Below are 18,078 nucleotides of genomic sequence, written 5' to 3'. Positions count from 1 at the left end.
GAGCGGCAGTGAAAATATCCCTGACGAAATGTCCCTATCATAGATTGAAATTCACACTGCATGATTTTCCTGTTCATCTAAATTTAGCACTTCCTGAACTGTACTTTTTTTTTTTTTTGTTTAATAAGAAGCCTTAAACTAGCTTTTGAAACTAGAAATCAAACAATTTAGGAAAGGGGTTTTGAACAAAAGATCTTCCTTAGGAGAAGATACAGTGCAAAAAAAACAAAACCAACAAAACTGAGAAAAGCTAAACTAAATGGGAAAAAAAAATACATGCTTTTTGTTCTATTGATGCATGATTTGTGAAGAATGTAGCTTGGATAATGTTACCAAAATCTGGATAAAAGTCCCAGAAAAGTCCCCAAACTTAAGTTTGCATAGATCTTGAGAGTTGAGTAATTAATACTTGTATTAATAGGATGCTGAAATTAAAGAAGACGTGCTACTTATTTTAAAATGCCATTTGCAAGTTCATTGTTTAGCTTTGCAAAAAGTGACATTTGGCAGGTTTTCTGCTAAAACGTCGAGTTGAATAGTTGTCATTGTTTACTGCCAGCTTAAGCTCATTTGCTGAACAAAACATGCCAGTCATCCAAAGGGAAAATTTTAGACCCTTCAAAACTACTCACTAAAAGAGCTGGGGCAAAATTAAGAAAGTAATAGAAAATTTCTTGTTTCCATTACATAACTTTTTCTTAGGGCATTGTGATATGTGGTTATTTCCAAGGGTTTTGCTTATGCTTACCAGGTGGTTACTTAAAAATTGTAGTAAACTGTGGTGTACTGTAGTATTACCTTTTCCAGATGTTTTAGACGTTAAGCTGAAAATTGTTCTTTTTCACCTGGACATTAAATGCTAGCTTTTAACTTGCTGTCTGATAAAAGTATAGGACTTTTTTCCTATTAGTCATCCAGGAATACAGGAATCACGATGTGGTTAAAGATGCTATCCATATGCATTTTGACATCATGCTGGTCATACTCCAGCTGTATACTCTTTATTCCTGACCTTTTAATTTTCTCTGATTAGCTAACAGCACCTTCTGCAGTTCAACTATTGTGCAGATATTCTGGATCTTTAGTTGGAGTTTCTAATCAAAATTGGATGTGTGTGCTTGTCTGTGAGATGATCCTGGGAAATTTCAGCTTGCCTACGTCATTTCATGAGAATTTCCAGTGCCTCTAATTGAACCATGATGGTCTTTTTGACTTCCTTCTGTCCGCAGTGCAAAGGCATTTCTTTTATCTGTGTGTTTTCCTGTATATTTTATTTCTGAAAACCAAGTAGGAGCTGGGCTTCTTGTTACATAGCCAGAATTTGTATTTTCAATCTTTACAACTGGTACGCTTTTCTGTTAGCAGCAGTATGTGCCTCTGCGTGATGGAAACCTTTCTGTCTCTTTCTAGAATGGCTGATTAAACAGTAATGATGCGTGGAAGAATTTAAGCATAACTTTTAAGTTTCTATGCCTTGTATTACAGTGGCATAAATGTCCGAGAGAACTTTGTACAAGATAACTTTTCTTTAACGCTGTACCTTCTTTCTGTTGTCATGCCTCGGTCTTTGTAAAACAGCAGAAGTGGAGAGCAGAAAACATTACATTTTTGCTTCACTTTTTAAAATTATTAGTAATTAATTATCTGTGGGAAAGTCAAATCTGGATCGAAGGGCAAAAGCCATTAATTCCTTTACACATTAAGGTGCTATGGAAAATGTGACCAAGGGTGTCTTAGTACCAATCTGAAAGCTAACAAAAGAAAGCATAAGACCAGGGCAATATTAATTTATGAAGACCTTGTAAATTTAAAGTTTAGACAAGGAGTGTGTGATCCAGGATGATTCCATTAGCCTGTGGATCCTGGTGACTGGAGACTGACTGGCTGACTCCAGTAGTTCATTTAAGAAAAAATAAAAGTCTTCATCAGATGAGAAAAATGTTACAACTATTAAAGAAGTTTGCACAGAAAACAGATGAGGATTGAGATGCTGTAGATGTAAGGTTTTTAAAATTTAAAATATCTAAATACACATTTATTTAATTAGGGGATAAATGAAAATGACTAAAAGATTTCAAGCATGTAAAACACTTAAAACAGCCCAGTGTTTCTGTAAAGAATATATCGTAGTGGTTTTTGGGCTGCCTGGCCCACTGCCTTCTTCTGAACATACAGGAAGAAAGGGAGGAGAAATCTTCGTACCTCTCTCCTTACAAGGAGGAGTAAGGAAGAAACAGTCAACATTTAGGCCTCCAAGGGTGCAGTATTAGTGCTTGTAGCCCAAACTTCAGATCCCAAATTAGAAGGAATTAACTAGAAACAGATGCTGCTATAACTATTCTTTATTAAAATACACTGCTGGCTCTTCTTAGTGGAGTATATTGAGGCAAGTTATTCTGAGGAGGTTATTATAAATGATTAGAAAACAATGGTGAATGCTGGGTATGGCTCCGGAGCAAAGCTCTATAGCCTAGACTTTCTTGGGAATGGACACTTTGAAGACCAAAATGCTAACTTTTCTTGAATGGATGTTTCAAAACTAAGTGCTATATTTATTGCTCCAAATGAAATGTGTTTTCTTTATGATTTATCTTTTGTTTCTTGTGTGTTAGACTAATTCACCACTACTAGGCTACTACTTTTGCTTAGTACTAAAGTAATTTTTGTGAAGGTGTTCCGGACAGTTAATTAAGCTAATAGGATCTTGTAATTTTCCTACTGATAGCTTTTCTTTAATCAGAAGACTCTGCAAAATGGGAGGTTTTTTTAAGTTCAATACACATTAATCTTCACTTTAAAAAAAAGTAGGAGAAGGCATGCACGAGAGAAAAACAACTCTTCTTTAGCCTAGATCCACGGTGGTTGTGCAACAGATGTGACCCCACTGTATTGCTATGTACAGATTCAAAGATAATTGAATCCCTCTGCAGTAGCTATTAAAAACGATAAATGCTATATTTCCAGATCAAAATAAAATGGAGATGTGTGAAGAATTCTGGGAGATGTCTGTTAGAAGAGGGATAGAAGGGAAAGAAAGAGGAGGAAAACACTTTGTATGTTGCTAGAAACATTTCTCCTCTATTGCTCAGACTTTTAACAAAAACATTGTCAGAAAACGTTTGTCAGTTTGCCTGAGAGATATCCTAAGAGCCCTGAGCTTGAGAGAAAAAGAAAAATCTTAATTGCAGCATTTTAACATGTTTTAATACTTACGAGAGAAATTCTTTGTTTTTGGAGAAATATCCAGTTTCATACCAGCTGATAAGGTTCCCTTTTATATTGCCAGAATTTTCCTCTCTGTTTTCTAGCTGATGTCAAAGTTTTTACTAACAAAAATTCAAAGAGGAATAGATTTCAGTTTCTCATTTGGTGTAATTGGGTCTTCATCACAATAAAAAAGCTGGAAAATTAAAAAAAAAGTCATTACTTTTGAAAATTACGTTAAATATAATGAAATAGAAGTCTCTGTTTTTGTTCTCGGTAAAGTCAAATTAATGTATTTTGGCTTTAGTTTTCTTTTGCGAGGACTGAAGAATGGTGGACAATTCTTCTTTGAGCAAGAAAACTTTGCCATTATACTATTTAGACCTGCGTGCCTGTACCAGGAAAGCAAGCCGTAATTAACCACTTAGCTGTACTGAGTTACACTTATCTCCACTTCGCCTGTTTAACTTCCCATAAGCATGCTAAGCGCCTCTTTAGAATGCATTGACCTCTGATTATTTCTTGCTTTATGTATCCCTTAGCCCACACTGAAGAAATGAAAGGTATTCCTATTTGTATACAGTGCAGAATAATACAACCTAGTTTTATTTGTGCTGTGTGCAGAATGAAATTTCAACACAACTGTGTTCCCCAAAACCCAAAATGCAATGTGTAACAATTAAATTTCATGCATTATCATGTAAAGTGACACCGATTAAATTGTTTTGAAGTAGTGGGCTAAATTCTCTTTTGCAGTAGGGGGCAAAATTGCATTACCCAGGCTTTTGACTGTCACGTTACTAAGTTGTGAAAATTACAGCCGTGCCATGAGCCTTATTTTGAGATCTTTCTGAAGTCACAAGATGTTCTGGATTTGTGGGATATTTATAGTGGAACCTTTGCATTAATACACCTGTCTTAAGAGTGTTTCTGCCCTTCTAAAGTCACAGCCTGTCTGTTGGAAATTCTGGCTTTACTGGAGGAATTTTTAGCCTGGCAGCAACAGCATTATAGTAACTCACTTGGCACAAGAGCACCTAGAATCAAGAGAAAGAACCTAGTGTATTATATGTGTGATTTACTTTTCTCTAAGACTTGAAGGTTTATGCCTCATAAATACTTTTATCTGGTCTTTGTATGCATCAGTCAGGGAATATGCATGTGGAGCCTAGCCTGCAGATTTCAGTTTGGAGTATGTTGCAGTAATTCCCACCAGGATAAGAAGAGAAATTATTCCAGGATTCACCTGTGAGTGGGAAGTCAGGAAAGAAGGAAAACCTTTAACATTAAGCAGACGGAACTCCCTCATTATATATTGGATATTTGGGATGCAAGATAATAATCTCCACAAATATTGGAAAGTATAGACATGGTTTTTCACATCAAAAGAATAAAGTTCAAGACCTAATTTATGAAGTAGAAACTCAGGAGTGGAAAAGAGACATTTTTGTATTCTCAACTCCCCACCACGGGCCAGGCTGCAGGAGTTGCATCTGCAAGGGTTCACAGAAGCAACTGTGAGCTCACACAGCTGCAAGCCACAGACCTCTTCTTGACACAGTGCTACTTTAGTCTGATATTTACAACTGGTTTCAAAACCTTCAGTCCTAAAGGAGAAAACAGGAAAGGCCACTGGCTCTGCTAATGTCTTAATTCCTAAATTCTTGAGACATATCTGGAAACAACATACAGGAGCAAAACAGGTAGCAAGTCCTGCCGGTGTTGTCTTGTTGGGCTGACTCTGGGAGAGAAATTTTGCTGTGATCTGGTAATCAACCGAAACTTAAATCCAGCCCATTTCACCTGCATCTGTAAGGGAAGGGAAGAATGTTCCTTGTCCTCAAGAAGTCCTGGAGCATGCGTGTGAGTATAGTATAGAACTGGTATTTGGGAATTCATAGCTCTGAACTGTAAAGGAATGTGTGATTTGAAGCAAGTTGTTTAATTTGCTCTCTAAGCCTTTAAAAAATAGTAACACGTTCTTTCTTGGCAGCCTTTCTCTGTTAAATAGATTCTGGAGAAAGAGCTGTCTTATTCAAAGTTCTGTATAGAGGTCATCTAATGAGTCTCTGATCTCAGCTGCTAGTGTACTGTAAACAAATGCTGCCTTACTATAACGAAGTTCTGCTCTAGTTTTTTTTTAAATGATTTGTGCCAAGCCTGTTCTATCCCAAATGAATGAAGAAGCAACATTTTGACTGAAAGAAATAGCAAAAAACCAACATACTGTACAAATCCCAAACTTCCAGTTGGGAGTTTCTACATCTAAGGATTGCAGTTCCCCCTAAATCATGTTTGAGACATGGACAAGACAGTAAAGCAATGGAAGAAAGGTAGAGAGGTGACACAGTTTAGTAGTCTTCTTTGCTGGCTGTAGGTGATAGCTGGAAGGAAGTAGCCATTCTCTTTTCTTTCTTCCCCTTCTTGTTTGTATTGCAGTATGGGGCTAAGAGTTGATCTGTGTTTGTGCCTTCTTCCTGCCACATATGCACAACATCTGCGGTTAATGAGAATCTGAGGTGGTGATTCTTTCTCTTTCCTTTATCCTTTAGATAATACTTATTCTCCCTCCCCTTCCTTCTGGACATACAGGGGAATGAGGGAGGGAATTTAGGCTGATTTATGCTTTTGCTTTCATGTACAGCTGTATGTGTCTCGGAATATTACAATTAGGTCCCTCTCTCCTGACCTTCCACTAAAGATCCCTCATATTTTGTGGTTCCCAGGCTTCTCAGACAAAAGTAGGATAATAGGCCTGTGATCTATTTCTGCTTCAGCTACTTACAGGTTTTGGCCAACAGCAATGCTGACCAGCTGCTCCTTGTTTCTTGGAGTTCCTGCTGCAACTTTAGCAACAGGAAAAGAAGCCTCATTCTGCAGTGTTACAAAACCAGTGCTGGATGGTGTTTCTTTTATGCAGCTTTTTAGTGCCGCATGTAAAATAGATGTAGTTTTAGAAAATGCCGTCATCAATTTTATCCCAACTTGCCTCAGCAGATGCAGCAAAACTGGGAGTCTTGTGAGATATTGATTCTCTAGTTCTGTGTAATAGGTACTTCAGATGAGGTTGTACCTATATGCAGAATAACATGGAGTCTCCTTATTATGCTTGGGGCTACATGTCCTGTCTTACTTGGCTGTTCGCTGAACGAACACTTGCTAAGCTTTGTCTTCAAGAACCAAAATGAAACAACCAACATATAACATCAAGTGCAATCAGTCGTTGAAATTCTTAAATTAATAAATGTAAGTGAACTTGTTTTGTTTGTTTAGTTAGATTTTCTCCCTTCCACACCTGTGGGGATGCTCTGTTCTGAAATATGCCCTACAGGGTGAGGTAAAGCTGTAAGTGTTGCACACTGATGCCTCCCAATGACCAACTGAAAGCAGCACACTATGTATGTTTGTAAAGCTTTTCCCCTCCTCCCCCCCATAATACCATCATTAGATCATCTTATAAGGAACTATTAAACTTACCATTTACCATCCAGCAAGTGTCTTTGTGTTGAATTCTCACTTGATGTTGTGCAGTGGTTTCATATGGATCAAGCATGGGGAAACAGCTGCATCACTTTAAGATGCTTGGACATGGAGCCAATAGCTCTTGTATTTTTAATGCAGCAGTAAGAATTCCAAGGAAGTTGAAATATCAAGAGTAATGTTAAACTGAAAGTAAAATCATTGGAAATGTCAATATATGTAAAATTCCATTTACTAACTTGTGATATCCAACAAAATCTTAAATCTTGTGTTGTCTGAAGAGTAAGTTTTGTTGTTTAAGGAATGCATTCTCAGTTTGAGTACTTTCATAATTTTAACAATAATATTCCTCATATGCTCCTACCTCTTTTTCTTGTATTTCTCCTCGCACAACTGTGTTTAAATATGGCCACGATAAACTAACTCATTTTGGATGCCAATTAAAAAAATAAATCTATTTTAAGGGACAAGCTAAAAACCCAGGAAGTAGGCATCACCTTGCCGAGACAGTGTTTTCAGTTCAAGGTCAGACAATTGATCTTTAACCCACCATATGTAGTTTAAAGTGGTTGTTTAGCACAGGAGTTGTCTGCTAATATAGTGGGTTTTTTGTGCTTTTATTGGTGGAACTTAATGAGATTACATATATTTTGATGAATAATTGCTGCCATGTAAGCTTGCCACCTACCTACAGTGACTCTTATGAATATTTGATGATAATAAGTAGTAGGAACTTCACTGTGATCCTCACATGGACTTAAAAAAAAAAATCAAAAAAAAAAAACAGCACTGGAATAGCTTTTGTTCTGCTTTTTTTTGCTTGCAGTAAGCAGTGTGACATTCCTATAAGTGTTATTAGACATATCGAAAATGTTTCTGAATACCAGCAGTTTCGTTTTAACCATAATTTTATTCATTCAGCAAGGGAAAGATGCAAGGTGGAAGATGCAATTTTTAACATCTAGATTTCTTTTTTAATATGAGGTAGTTAGACTAGTTAGTCTCATGCTTCTAGCTATGCGTTTACAGTTGTGAAAATACTCATTATTTTGCAGATGCAGCAATTTTCTACAAAATCTAAAAATGTTATCTGTAGATCAACAATTTTGTAGATTTTTGTGGAATGTCTTTGGTCTATTTAGTATTGCCTTATAGACCCTATTTACCTCAACAGAGCTTTGCTGTCATATTGCACACTAGGCAATGTCTGTCAGTAGCAAGTGCTACTTTTTATCATCCCTTCCTCTGTTTTTTTTTTTTTTTTTTTGGTATGCAGTATAATGTATGTTCTTCACCTTGTATGTTGTTTCAAGATGTTCTTGCATGAAGCTGTTACTAAAAGTCAGATTACTGATGTAGCTGCATTGAATTGTGATACTTGGTTTTGCGTGCATGTTTGAAAAAAAAATCACTGCTTTTTTACAGGCTTGCTGTACAGACCATGTTCAGAACACGAGCTGACATTTCTAAGTTGCTTGTTTAATTTATATATTTTTCCTTTTGTTCCAAGACTTGCAGGGGCTGCTACACAGCTATATTTTTTCCGTGCTGAAGTGGTGATGACAGTTGTGACAGTTTTGACATTCATAGTTATTTGAGCTTTTGTACTTAAATAATCTTGTATAGTAATTACTTTTTCCCATAGTCCTGTGCATTAAGCATGTAAAAGTTCATTAATGCAGCTATACTATTTTTCCTGAAAAGCAGGAATTCAAATAAATTTATTTTTTTTTCAGGGAATCAGTTTCCTCCTATTGCAGCTCAAGATCTTCAGTTTGTTCTGAAGGCTGGATATCTGGAAAAACGCAGAAAAGGTAAATTTAACTATTTTTGTGAAAATTGTTTAGGGTGTATGTTGTGTTTGAAGGCCTTGTGTGTCAGTATTTGTAGATGTACATGCAAATAATGTCATACAGAGTGATAAATGAAATGGAACAACAGTTGTAATGTAGAATCATTGTTATGCAAAAGAAAGAAGAATGTGTAATTGCTCCTGTAGTGCTAAAAGATGATCCCATTTCTTTAGTGACTGAAAAAAATCATGGTGTGAAAGTCCAGCGTCGGCCACAATTCAGAGACTTTCAGATATTTTTGAAGAAAACATTAGGAATGTATGTAAAAGTACCATATGTTGACTTCATGTTTCAGTGAGCATCAAGATTTATTTTCCTTCAAGAGGGCAAATATTGATCTCAGCTTTGGTTCAGTCAATATTTACCTTGATTCAGTAAATCCTATATTGTCACCTCAATAACCACTTAATGCTACAATAACTGTAGGAAAAATTCAGGAAGTTGTTAATAATTTCCTTATATTTAATGTTACACATGACTTCTCTCTTTATATGATTTCAAATTCCCATTTGGTTCCTCACCACCAGTTATTATTTCTGGTTTCTTTCTGAGTTCCATACATTTGTCTTCTTCATATCCAGATTTTGCTTCCATTACTTGGCACTTTTCATATGTCCTCCCTCTTCCCTCACCTTTGAAAAGATGTAACACATTCATGTTCAATAATGCCATAAAGAAATGTAACACAAATTATATTAATTGCAGACCACAGTTTTCTTGGCTTTGAATGGCAGAAGCGTTGGTGTGCTATCAGTAAGACGGTTTTCTACTATTATGGAAGCGACAAAGGTAATTATAAGAAAATGATAAACTATTAAAATGATATTTTGATGAACAGGTGAATATGAAAGCTTCAGTGGAGTTGGAAACTGAGAAACTAAGGTCATTTTTAGAGAGCAAATGAAACTTAAAAGAATTGTTGGTAGTTAAACAGTGCTTTGAATTTTAAAAATGTATAAATATTAACACTCAAAATCTGTAAATGATGTGCCCATTTTCTAAAGCAGGGAAACTGAGGAAAAAGGTTTAAGTTATTTGTGAAGCTACTTCACATGCCAATAAGAGCTAGCTATTAGGCTTGATAGTACTTTTGGTGCTTAATTAATCTACTGGACAGCAAAGACTCTTTTTGTCCAGATGGGATTTTCATTTTAAAATACCCTACAGCAATTACACCATCTGAGTTCTTTAAAGGTGATTCTATCCAGGAAAATGTTAGTGCTATAACCACATAGTGGTGTTCATGTTTCTTTCTAAATTTCGTTCTAGAAATGAAGTAATATGTCCAACTAAAAGCCAGTCATGGCTAGTTTCTGAAGGAGCTTTTTGATGGCCATTTTTGAAAGAATATGTCATAAATGTTGGGATATCACTTTGAATTTTCAAAATTGTCAGTCAAAACGTATTCTAAATTGTGTGCAAAGTGTATTTTGTATTTAAGGGTCGGACATGTGATACAGAATTATATATATGCAAGTTTTAGAAGTGTACTTGTCTTTTTTTTTTTTTTTTTTCCTAAAGAACTTATTTCTGGACAAACTTTAAATTTGAGCTTTTTTTTTTCTGCTTACTTTCCTTGAGATTAATGCAGATAAACTTTTCATATGTTTTTAATTTGATTCAGTTTGTTTCCTTACTCAGTTTGCTGACTCATTTAAACTCATTCTCCCTCCAAAAATGAGAATTAACTTAAAGATCTAATTGTTTCTCATGTACTTTGGAGGTTAAGTCCAGTTTTCATCTTGCTAAAGTCTCCTCTCAAATTCTGTTTCCAGAGATTTGTTACTACATCTGCTGTATGTTCCCCTATAAATCCTTGGCTTTTCACCTGCTAGTTTTTAGTCTTTGGATTAAGGCAGGAAAACACCATCTCTCCCTCTTCCATCCATTTTCCTTTTGCAGCAGTTTGACTGCCAAGTCCGTGTTGTAATTTCTAGTATCTATACTGAAAGGTAAGGCATGTGGAAACATGTTCGCTAGCACTTGGTTTGGGGCTGATGGGTTTGTGTCGTATTTGGAATTGACTTGAGATACACAGAGATAGTTTTCCTTTATTGATCTACAGACAGATACTTTGGCTTATACATTTCAAGCTTTTGTAATCTTCAGTTGTTTGGGGAAGATCCTCCTAACCATACTCTAATGTTGTGGGAGGAGTGCATGGTCCATGGAGCATCTTTTAGGAGTTGCATAGACACAGACTCTGTGACTAGCTCATGGAGGAGGCAAACAAATCACATGCATGCGAGTTTCTGCACTGTCTCCATGTGACTGGTGCTGTTAATGCAGGAAAAAGTAGCACAGGATGTGGAACTGGATTTTCTTGCAGATCTGGGATGACCAACAGTCACCCCAGAATTTGTCTTTAGAGAAGAAAAGTTTTTCTTTGAGTGACTTGAAGTACTTTGCTCAGCCCTCTGGCACCACGGTATGCACAGAGGTCTGTTTCAGTGAAGAAGCAAGTTGACATCAGTGTGTGGAAAATGGACATGTGATTTCTTTAGATCCATTGCAAACAAGTTTACTTCTGAAACTGAGCTGTCATGCTGGTGGTTGTGGACATGTGTACTGCTGTTTGTAATGCTCTGCAGCTGCAGATTGTCAACATGTGACAATGGGGTGTAATAAGAGAATTTCCAGGAGATCTGGCCTGTATTTCCTGAAAGAACCTGAAGCTATTCTCCCATTTCTACAGGCAGCAGTAGTACCCGCTGTACTATTCAAGCCCTTCTTTTGTAGTGACCTTTGATGCTACACCAAATAACTTAAGCCATGTGGGAAAGGAAGCTGTGTTCTTCACAGCTGTAGGATAATGGTGAAGCATGCATTTGGATCACTTTATGCAAGATACGAGTTAGACCCAATGATCTTTATGGGTCCCTTACAACTTGAGATATTCATTGGTTCTAAAATTGCTGCCTCCTCCCGAATTGTTTAAATGGCAGTTGTCTAAACGATATTGGTCTGCCTGAGCCTGGGCAGTGTCTGCAGACATTTTGTATTTACTGAGCCCTGGTTACTGACAGATTCCAGAGCTGATTCACACAATGGGAAAATTCCCCTTTTGTCAGTGTGAACCTGATTTGCAGAGAGAAGAGCAGACTAGAGGTTCCGTATATGCTTACAGTCATGCTATGTGTTTAATGAGTAATGTAAAGCTGTGTATTGGGGAATATAATGCAGACAGGTAGCAGGGATTTCCAGTTCTTGTTTTACGTTGTGCACGTTTTTTAAATCCGGGACATGTAGACCACTGGTCTGTGAAGGACAGTTTTTATATCGTGAAACATATATTTTGTTTGCCAAGTTTGAGATTACAAGCATCCTTATAATGATTCTGATGTCTGCTGGCTGATGCATGTCTTTTTTCCCTTTTTCTTCCTATATGTTCTGGTACTTTTGGTGCAGCACTGGATCATGAAGCAGTGTTACTTATCTCTGCAATATAGACAAGTCTAAGGGAACCACCTATGTTTCTGTTTCCTGATCAGTGATGGAGACCTTTGTGGTTTGACCCAGAAGTACATATTGCAGGAAATGCATGTATTTTTGCACTTGTGCTGCAATAACCATTGCCAGTATGTAGCCCTCAGCGTTGCAGAGAAGCATGTTGAAATATCAGAGCTGAACTGGATTTCCAGAAGCTTGCCTGGTCCTCCTTTTAATAGTCTTTTCTTCCATAAACATTTATGGGCTTTCTCTTCTTTGCGCTCAGGCACCTAGGTGGTATGGCTAGTCCTTCAGACCTCAGAGTGCATGCCCAGGGAAGTTAATCTAAATGAATGAACTAACAGCCACAATTTTATGTACCTTTCTGTCTCAGCAAACTGGAGCTTTTTAGTTTAGGAAGGCAGTAACTGATAAATGACAGTGAAGTCTTGATTCTCCCTAATCAGCTGCACTTCAGTTTGAAGTGCTGATGTAGTAGCACAGGAAGAAGAAAATACCCTAATTAATTCAATTTTTAATTCAAAATTTTGTTTTCTGTGGCTACAGATTTGCAATAGTTGTGAATAAAGGAAGGTGCTGCTGTTTTTTTTTTCTTAGCCTACCCAAGGGTTAGTGTGACTTAAAGCATTTTCAGGCTGTTAAGTTTATGTCCATTACTTCAACATTTACTGATATCTTGGTGGTTCATGTGTCCTGCACTGGCTTGTAGATCCAGAGAGACCTCTGGGACAGCTTTCTAACTCAGTGACATACGGGTCTGGACTTGAATATAAACTGCTGCCCTAAATAGTGTCTTTTTTTCTTTTCATTTAGATTTCTCAAAAGAGAAAAAAAAAGTCTATTGCATTTCAGATTTGCTGTCTTTAAAAAATAATTGCTAGGCATGCACTTGGAAAGACTTATTCTAGAAGCTGGAAAAGGAATTACCATTTTGGAGATACTGACATGTGCTGATTTTAGAAAGCATATGGAAAAGTATGCAAAACTACATTTAGCAGGAAGACATGTAAACTGTTAAGATCTCGCAGGCTCCTAATTTCAAGATGAAGAGAGTTAAATTATAGATTCTAATAGTATCTATAAATACTTTATAACTCTCTGAAATCTTTCTGTTTCCCTTTGTTCCTTATGCCTTTCTCTGTAACTTCTTTGCTTTCCAATCTCCAAGTCCTCTCTGTTCTACAGAGTGCGCTAATTCTTTTTACATGTGCTAATAATATGGTCACAATGCCTTAGGCCTCAAATTTACAACCCAATCATTTCAAGACCCAGTTGAAGGTTTACCCTCCTTTGTTTCAAAAGTTCCCATGGACTCAGTTACGCAAGGCTACTTCAAAACCCTTTTTGTCTGCTTCCCCTGAGACTCCCTCTTCCTAATGTAATATTGGCCCTGTTTCCGTTGTTAACAACATTTCACTTTTTCTTTTTTAAGATACATGAAATTCATATGAAATGTTTAAATTTAGAAAAATGTTTAAGGCGGCTCTCAAATTTCATTCAGATCTGTATTTGTTCTACTTTAAGTATTGCCCCATAAATTTATTTCTCTCTAAAATATTTGTCCTAACTTTGACTTTTTTTTTAGTACTTAGTTCCTGACTATCCACTCTGTTGTACAAGGTTTTTACCGTTCTGAATTTCTGATGCAAAGTGAAATGCACAGACCCAGATTTATTTTTTGATGCATACCTGATATAGAGTGAAGGGAAGAGGATAAGAAGATGAAAGTAAAGAAGCAGCTTATTCTGAAATGAGATCTGACCTAATGATGGAAAAACTTCTGCTTTGTGATGCTCATGTTCCTTCTTGCTTTTACAAAACTGATCAAATTATATTTTTCCATTGCTATTCTATGTTGCACTGCAACAACCTAAGGGTTTCCTGTGGTTGAATTGCAAAGCCCTATCTTGAGAAAATAAGTGGCAAGAGGAATGTTATCCTTCAGAGAAGTGCATTCCGTTCATATGTCTCTCCCCAGTCCCTTCCTAATATGCTGTTGAATTCCTGTCTAGGAAAAAACTCTGGTACTAATTTGGAGTCTCAAAGTGAAAGTGACATCTCAGCAATGTAAATAGGGTTTCTGAAGCTATGGACATTTAAGGCTCCTGCCATTAGGAACTAGTATGTCTAATTTTTGGACTCCGAGTGAAATCTTTAGGTCTTTAAAGTTTTTAAACACCAGAACCTGTTTAACTCTCAGCGAAGCAGTCTCCAGAAGGAATTTGTGATGTAAACATATTCTGAGTGGGAAAGTTCACAGAAGTCACGCCTGCTTAGCTGCAAGCATTTCCTAAGAAATGAAGTTGAGGTGATCATCAAGTGTGATAATCACAAGATGGCCCTGCCTTCCAGCCCACAGCTGACTACTGTGGCTGGCCAAACAGCTGCCATGTATCTCAATTTGCCCTATGGCAGTCAGGTAACAGGGTTGGTCTCCAGTCCTACTTTGAGAGGTGTATTCTGCAGGAGCAACTGCGATTTGTAGGCATCCGTTGCCTGTCACCATCAGTGGATGCGGCTGGGCCATTAACTGGCCTCTATCCTCCCACTTGGTACTTGTGGAGCTACTTCTCAGGACATACTGGGTCTTTGGTTTGTTGCTAAGGGGGGTGTGAATGCATACCTGAGAGTCGTTCTCTCAGCTTTAGTGGATTTGGGGTCAGGGCCATGAAGTATCGCATGGTCTTAAAATTTCCTCATGGTCAACATTTTAAGGACTTGTGCAGTGCTACACTGGGCTTTTATCACGGATACCTTACTGCACAGATAATTAGAAGCAAAAGTATCAAAGATGCGACTAGTCTGCTGCCATAAAGTGCAGGGAAAGAATTTAATAGCAAAGGAAATATGTTTTTTATTGTTGTATGCAAGTGATTTTCACTGGAATGGCGTATTCTGAGAGATAAGAAAAGGGCAGTATAAACAATAAAACAAATACAATGTGAATACTATGCACTGTGTTCTTGTTTTAGTATAAAGTACAGCACCTTTCTGTTTTAATTTGAATGCTCTTTGAAAGAACTAGTACCAGTACACAGATAGCTCAGATTAACTCTGTGAAACTGTAGTACCATAAAAGGGATCTTCTGTGTCGCAGGGAAGTATTCTTGGAAATATTCCAAGAATTTAAATTTGAATACTTGCCTCATTTTTATCTTGACAAAATTTTATTACCTTTTGAACCTGATGTTTGTTTATTCTGTCTGCGCACTCCTATATTACTGGGTTTTTGATAAACCCCTACTATGGGAGAGTGAGAAATGAATGTGTTCTACTTCATCTTCTTCCTGAGGTCACAAGTGAAGGAACAATAAAATTTCTAGGCTGAAACGAATTTCATTAAAAGGAGATCTATTTAACCTACTGCAAGTTATTTTTAATATCTGCCTTGGTGTGATTCCATGAATTTTGCATTTGTGTCCTGATTGATGTAGGGGTGGAGAATTGAGCAAATAAAAAATATTAGTACTGAATCTTACTACTTAATGAAGAAGATTTACTGTTACAGAAGGGACTAGAAAAAGGGAATAGAACAGTGCTCTGGATTTGCTCGCATAATTTTTTTATTTGCTGTTTCCTCACCTTGGGTGAGAATTAAGAAAAAGGTGGAAGAAAGCACAGTGTGAGATTGCTAGGAAGAGTATTTGTATAGGAATTGCCCTTACTTCCACTGATGTTCACGTTGCTGCATTCACCACCTTTTGCTCTTTCAGAAATTTTTTTTTCCTATTTTATCTGCCTATAGAAGTTGTCTCCTTTTGTTGAAAAATACAAGCAATGGATGCTTCATTTGCTTCTGTTCTGCAGTAGTCACAGTGTTGTTGTGTCTAATGCTTTTTTGTTAGTTAACGAATTCTCCTTCTGCGTGGGGGAAAAAAACCAAACAACAGAAGGATGTATATAATTTTTTTTCATTTACATCTGCACTTTGTTCTGGGACGCCTGAGAAAAAATGTGACTGGTGATGCCCATATTAGATTGAATGCTGAACTTGGAAAAACAACTTACTTTTACTTTTTTGTTTTCTTTTTAATATCCACCAAAACATGCCTTGGTTTAAAGTGCTCAGGAGCACACAGGTGCTACTTGCCCACCGCGCAGAATATTTAACTCAGGCCTATGCTAAGTGTTACTTTTATAAACCAGAACCCTTAAAATTGAAAAAGTAGAATTGTCTTTAAAGCAACCACATGGCTCTACGTAATAAACTGTGGTAGGGCTCAGTACTTTTATTAGCTAATTAAACCGTGTTGAAAAAAATGCTTTGGGAACACACACCTGAATTTATAACAAAATTCATTCTGTACTTGTACCATGTGGAGAGGAAGCACATCTGGGAGTGGGTGGGAAGAAAAGCTTTTTCAGTTGCTTAAAAAGGAGTTTGAGGTTTATTTTTTTAAGTAAAGTGGTTAGTTCAGGAGGGAGCTCAGCGAGCTCTTGGCTAGACGGGTTTTCCCATTGGTTTACTGAACCTGAAAGGGACACTGATTTATAGGAAGCATGTCTCACGAGTTCCACTTCTTGGCTTTCCCTAGGTACAATTGTCGTAACATGCACTTCTTACTAAATAAGACCACCATCTGCAAGCATCTCTCTGTGGAATTCCATAGTCATCCTACAGAAAAATATACTTTGGTGTACATCTTCCTTTAAAGCAAAGCTTTATCTTCAGAAGTATCACCTAATCATTTTGCTAAAAACCTCCCTGTTCTTTGTGAAATTCATGAAATAGAAAACCAAATCTGAATAAACGATAACCTGCTGAGCCGCTTACATTCACTGTTGTAAATGAAGCTCTAACTTTGTTTTTTATCTCCAACAGACAAACAACAGAAAGGTGAATTTGCCTTAGAGGGCTACACCATCAGAATGAATAATAGCCTTCGGAAGGATGCAAAGAAAGATTGCTGTTTTGAAATATCCGCTCCTGATAAGCGCATTTATCAGGTTGGACTTTTTATGTCAACTTGAAATTAAATTGATAAAGCCGTTACAATTCCAGTTACCGAATTAACATTTCAGTAAAACAACTTGCACTGACATCTTAATGAAAAAAGGAAATCCTTGCTTGCTTATACTATATATTCATATATTAGGAAAAAAAAATCTAATTAAAAAAATATATGTATGCATTCAAATACTATCATTTTGGACAAGAACAGGGAAATCTATCATCTTTATCTATTGGTCGTTTCAATGTTAGTATTTTAATGTCTATTATATAGTATGTCTGTACTATTTCTTGGATGAATTAAGTAGTGGAAAAAAGTTAAACAAAATATCTATCAGTGTTAAATACATATTGTATTGGTCATGGCTTTGCCAAGAATATCTGCATAAAGGCACATATCAGCTGTGCAATTCAGAGATCTATCAGCTAGACATCAATATGGAATGTAAGTTTAATAAGTTTTAAATATCTGAGATTGCAGTTGAAAGCCAGTTAATTAAGCTGTCAGGTAGTGTGTTGGAGTCTGACAAGAACATTTTTAAGAAAACTGTACCCAGCAGTCTAAAGAAATTCATGGGTGTCTTCTAATTGTCAAGGGCAAATTTTGTTCATCAGTTCTGGCTTTGACATTGATGAAGAGAAGCAGCTTTTTTTCTGCACAGCTGCCAGCTGCTGATCAGAGTTTCAAATCCATCATCCTCTCCTTCAATTACGTAAATTTGTCAAAATTAGCTTTACATTATAAGAAGCATCCTTGCAAGAAAAGTACCAGAAGACATGAAAAGAATTACTAATGGTTTCTTGAGGAAGTGACGAGAATGCTACAGGCCCTTTTTTTATTGCTAATGAAATTGTAGTTACGTTTTTGTCATTACTACTACTTGTTATTAATAAACATTTATAGTTTACAGCTGCCACTCCCAAAGAAGCAGAGGAATGGGTACAGCAAGTGAAATTTGTAATTCAAGGTAAGCCAGCCAGGAAAGCCATATCCTTTATTATCAGTGCTGCTTAGTGATGGTAGTTCTGTCCATTAACAGGTTTGTCATGTTTGTATATCGCTTATTACCACTTATACAAGTTTTGAACAACAACTTTTGGTTCTCAGTCATTATGTAGCTTTTACATGACTTTTCTCCT

General features: G+C 36.8%; 1 protein-coding gene across 2 annotated transcripts in view; it reads left to right on the top strand.

Annotated features, from left to right (window-relative positions):
- The window catches only part of SKAP2 (src kinase associated phosphoprotein 2), a 112,395-nt gene that overhangs the window by 57,965 nt on the left and 36,352 nt on the right, over positions 1-18,078 (top strand). For both annotated transcript variants that reach the window (XM_021385484.1, XM_021385485.1), the window contains 4 exons: positions 8,421-8,498; positions 9,243-9,326; positions 16,810-16,934; positions 17,843-17,906. In XM_021385484.1, the coding sequence (XP_021241159.1) occupies positions 8,421-8,498; positions 9,243-9,326; positions 16,810-16,934; positions 17,843-17,906 (351 nt within the window). The remainder of the gene's footprint in view (positions 1-8,420; positions 8,499-9,242; positions 9,327-16,809; positions 16,935-17,842; positions 17,907-18,078) is intronic.

This window comes from Numida meleagris, chromosome 2 (assembly GCF_002078875.1).
Source record: "Numida meleagris isolate 19003 breed g44 Domestic line chromosome 2, NumMel1.0, whole genome shotgun sequence".
NCBI classification, from domain to species: domain Eukaryota; kingdom Metazoa; phylum Chordata; class Aves; order Galliformes; family Numididae; genus Numida; species Numida meleagris.
This window is presented reverse-complemented; position numbering and strand designations above follow the sequence as displayed.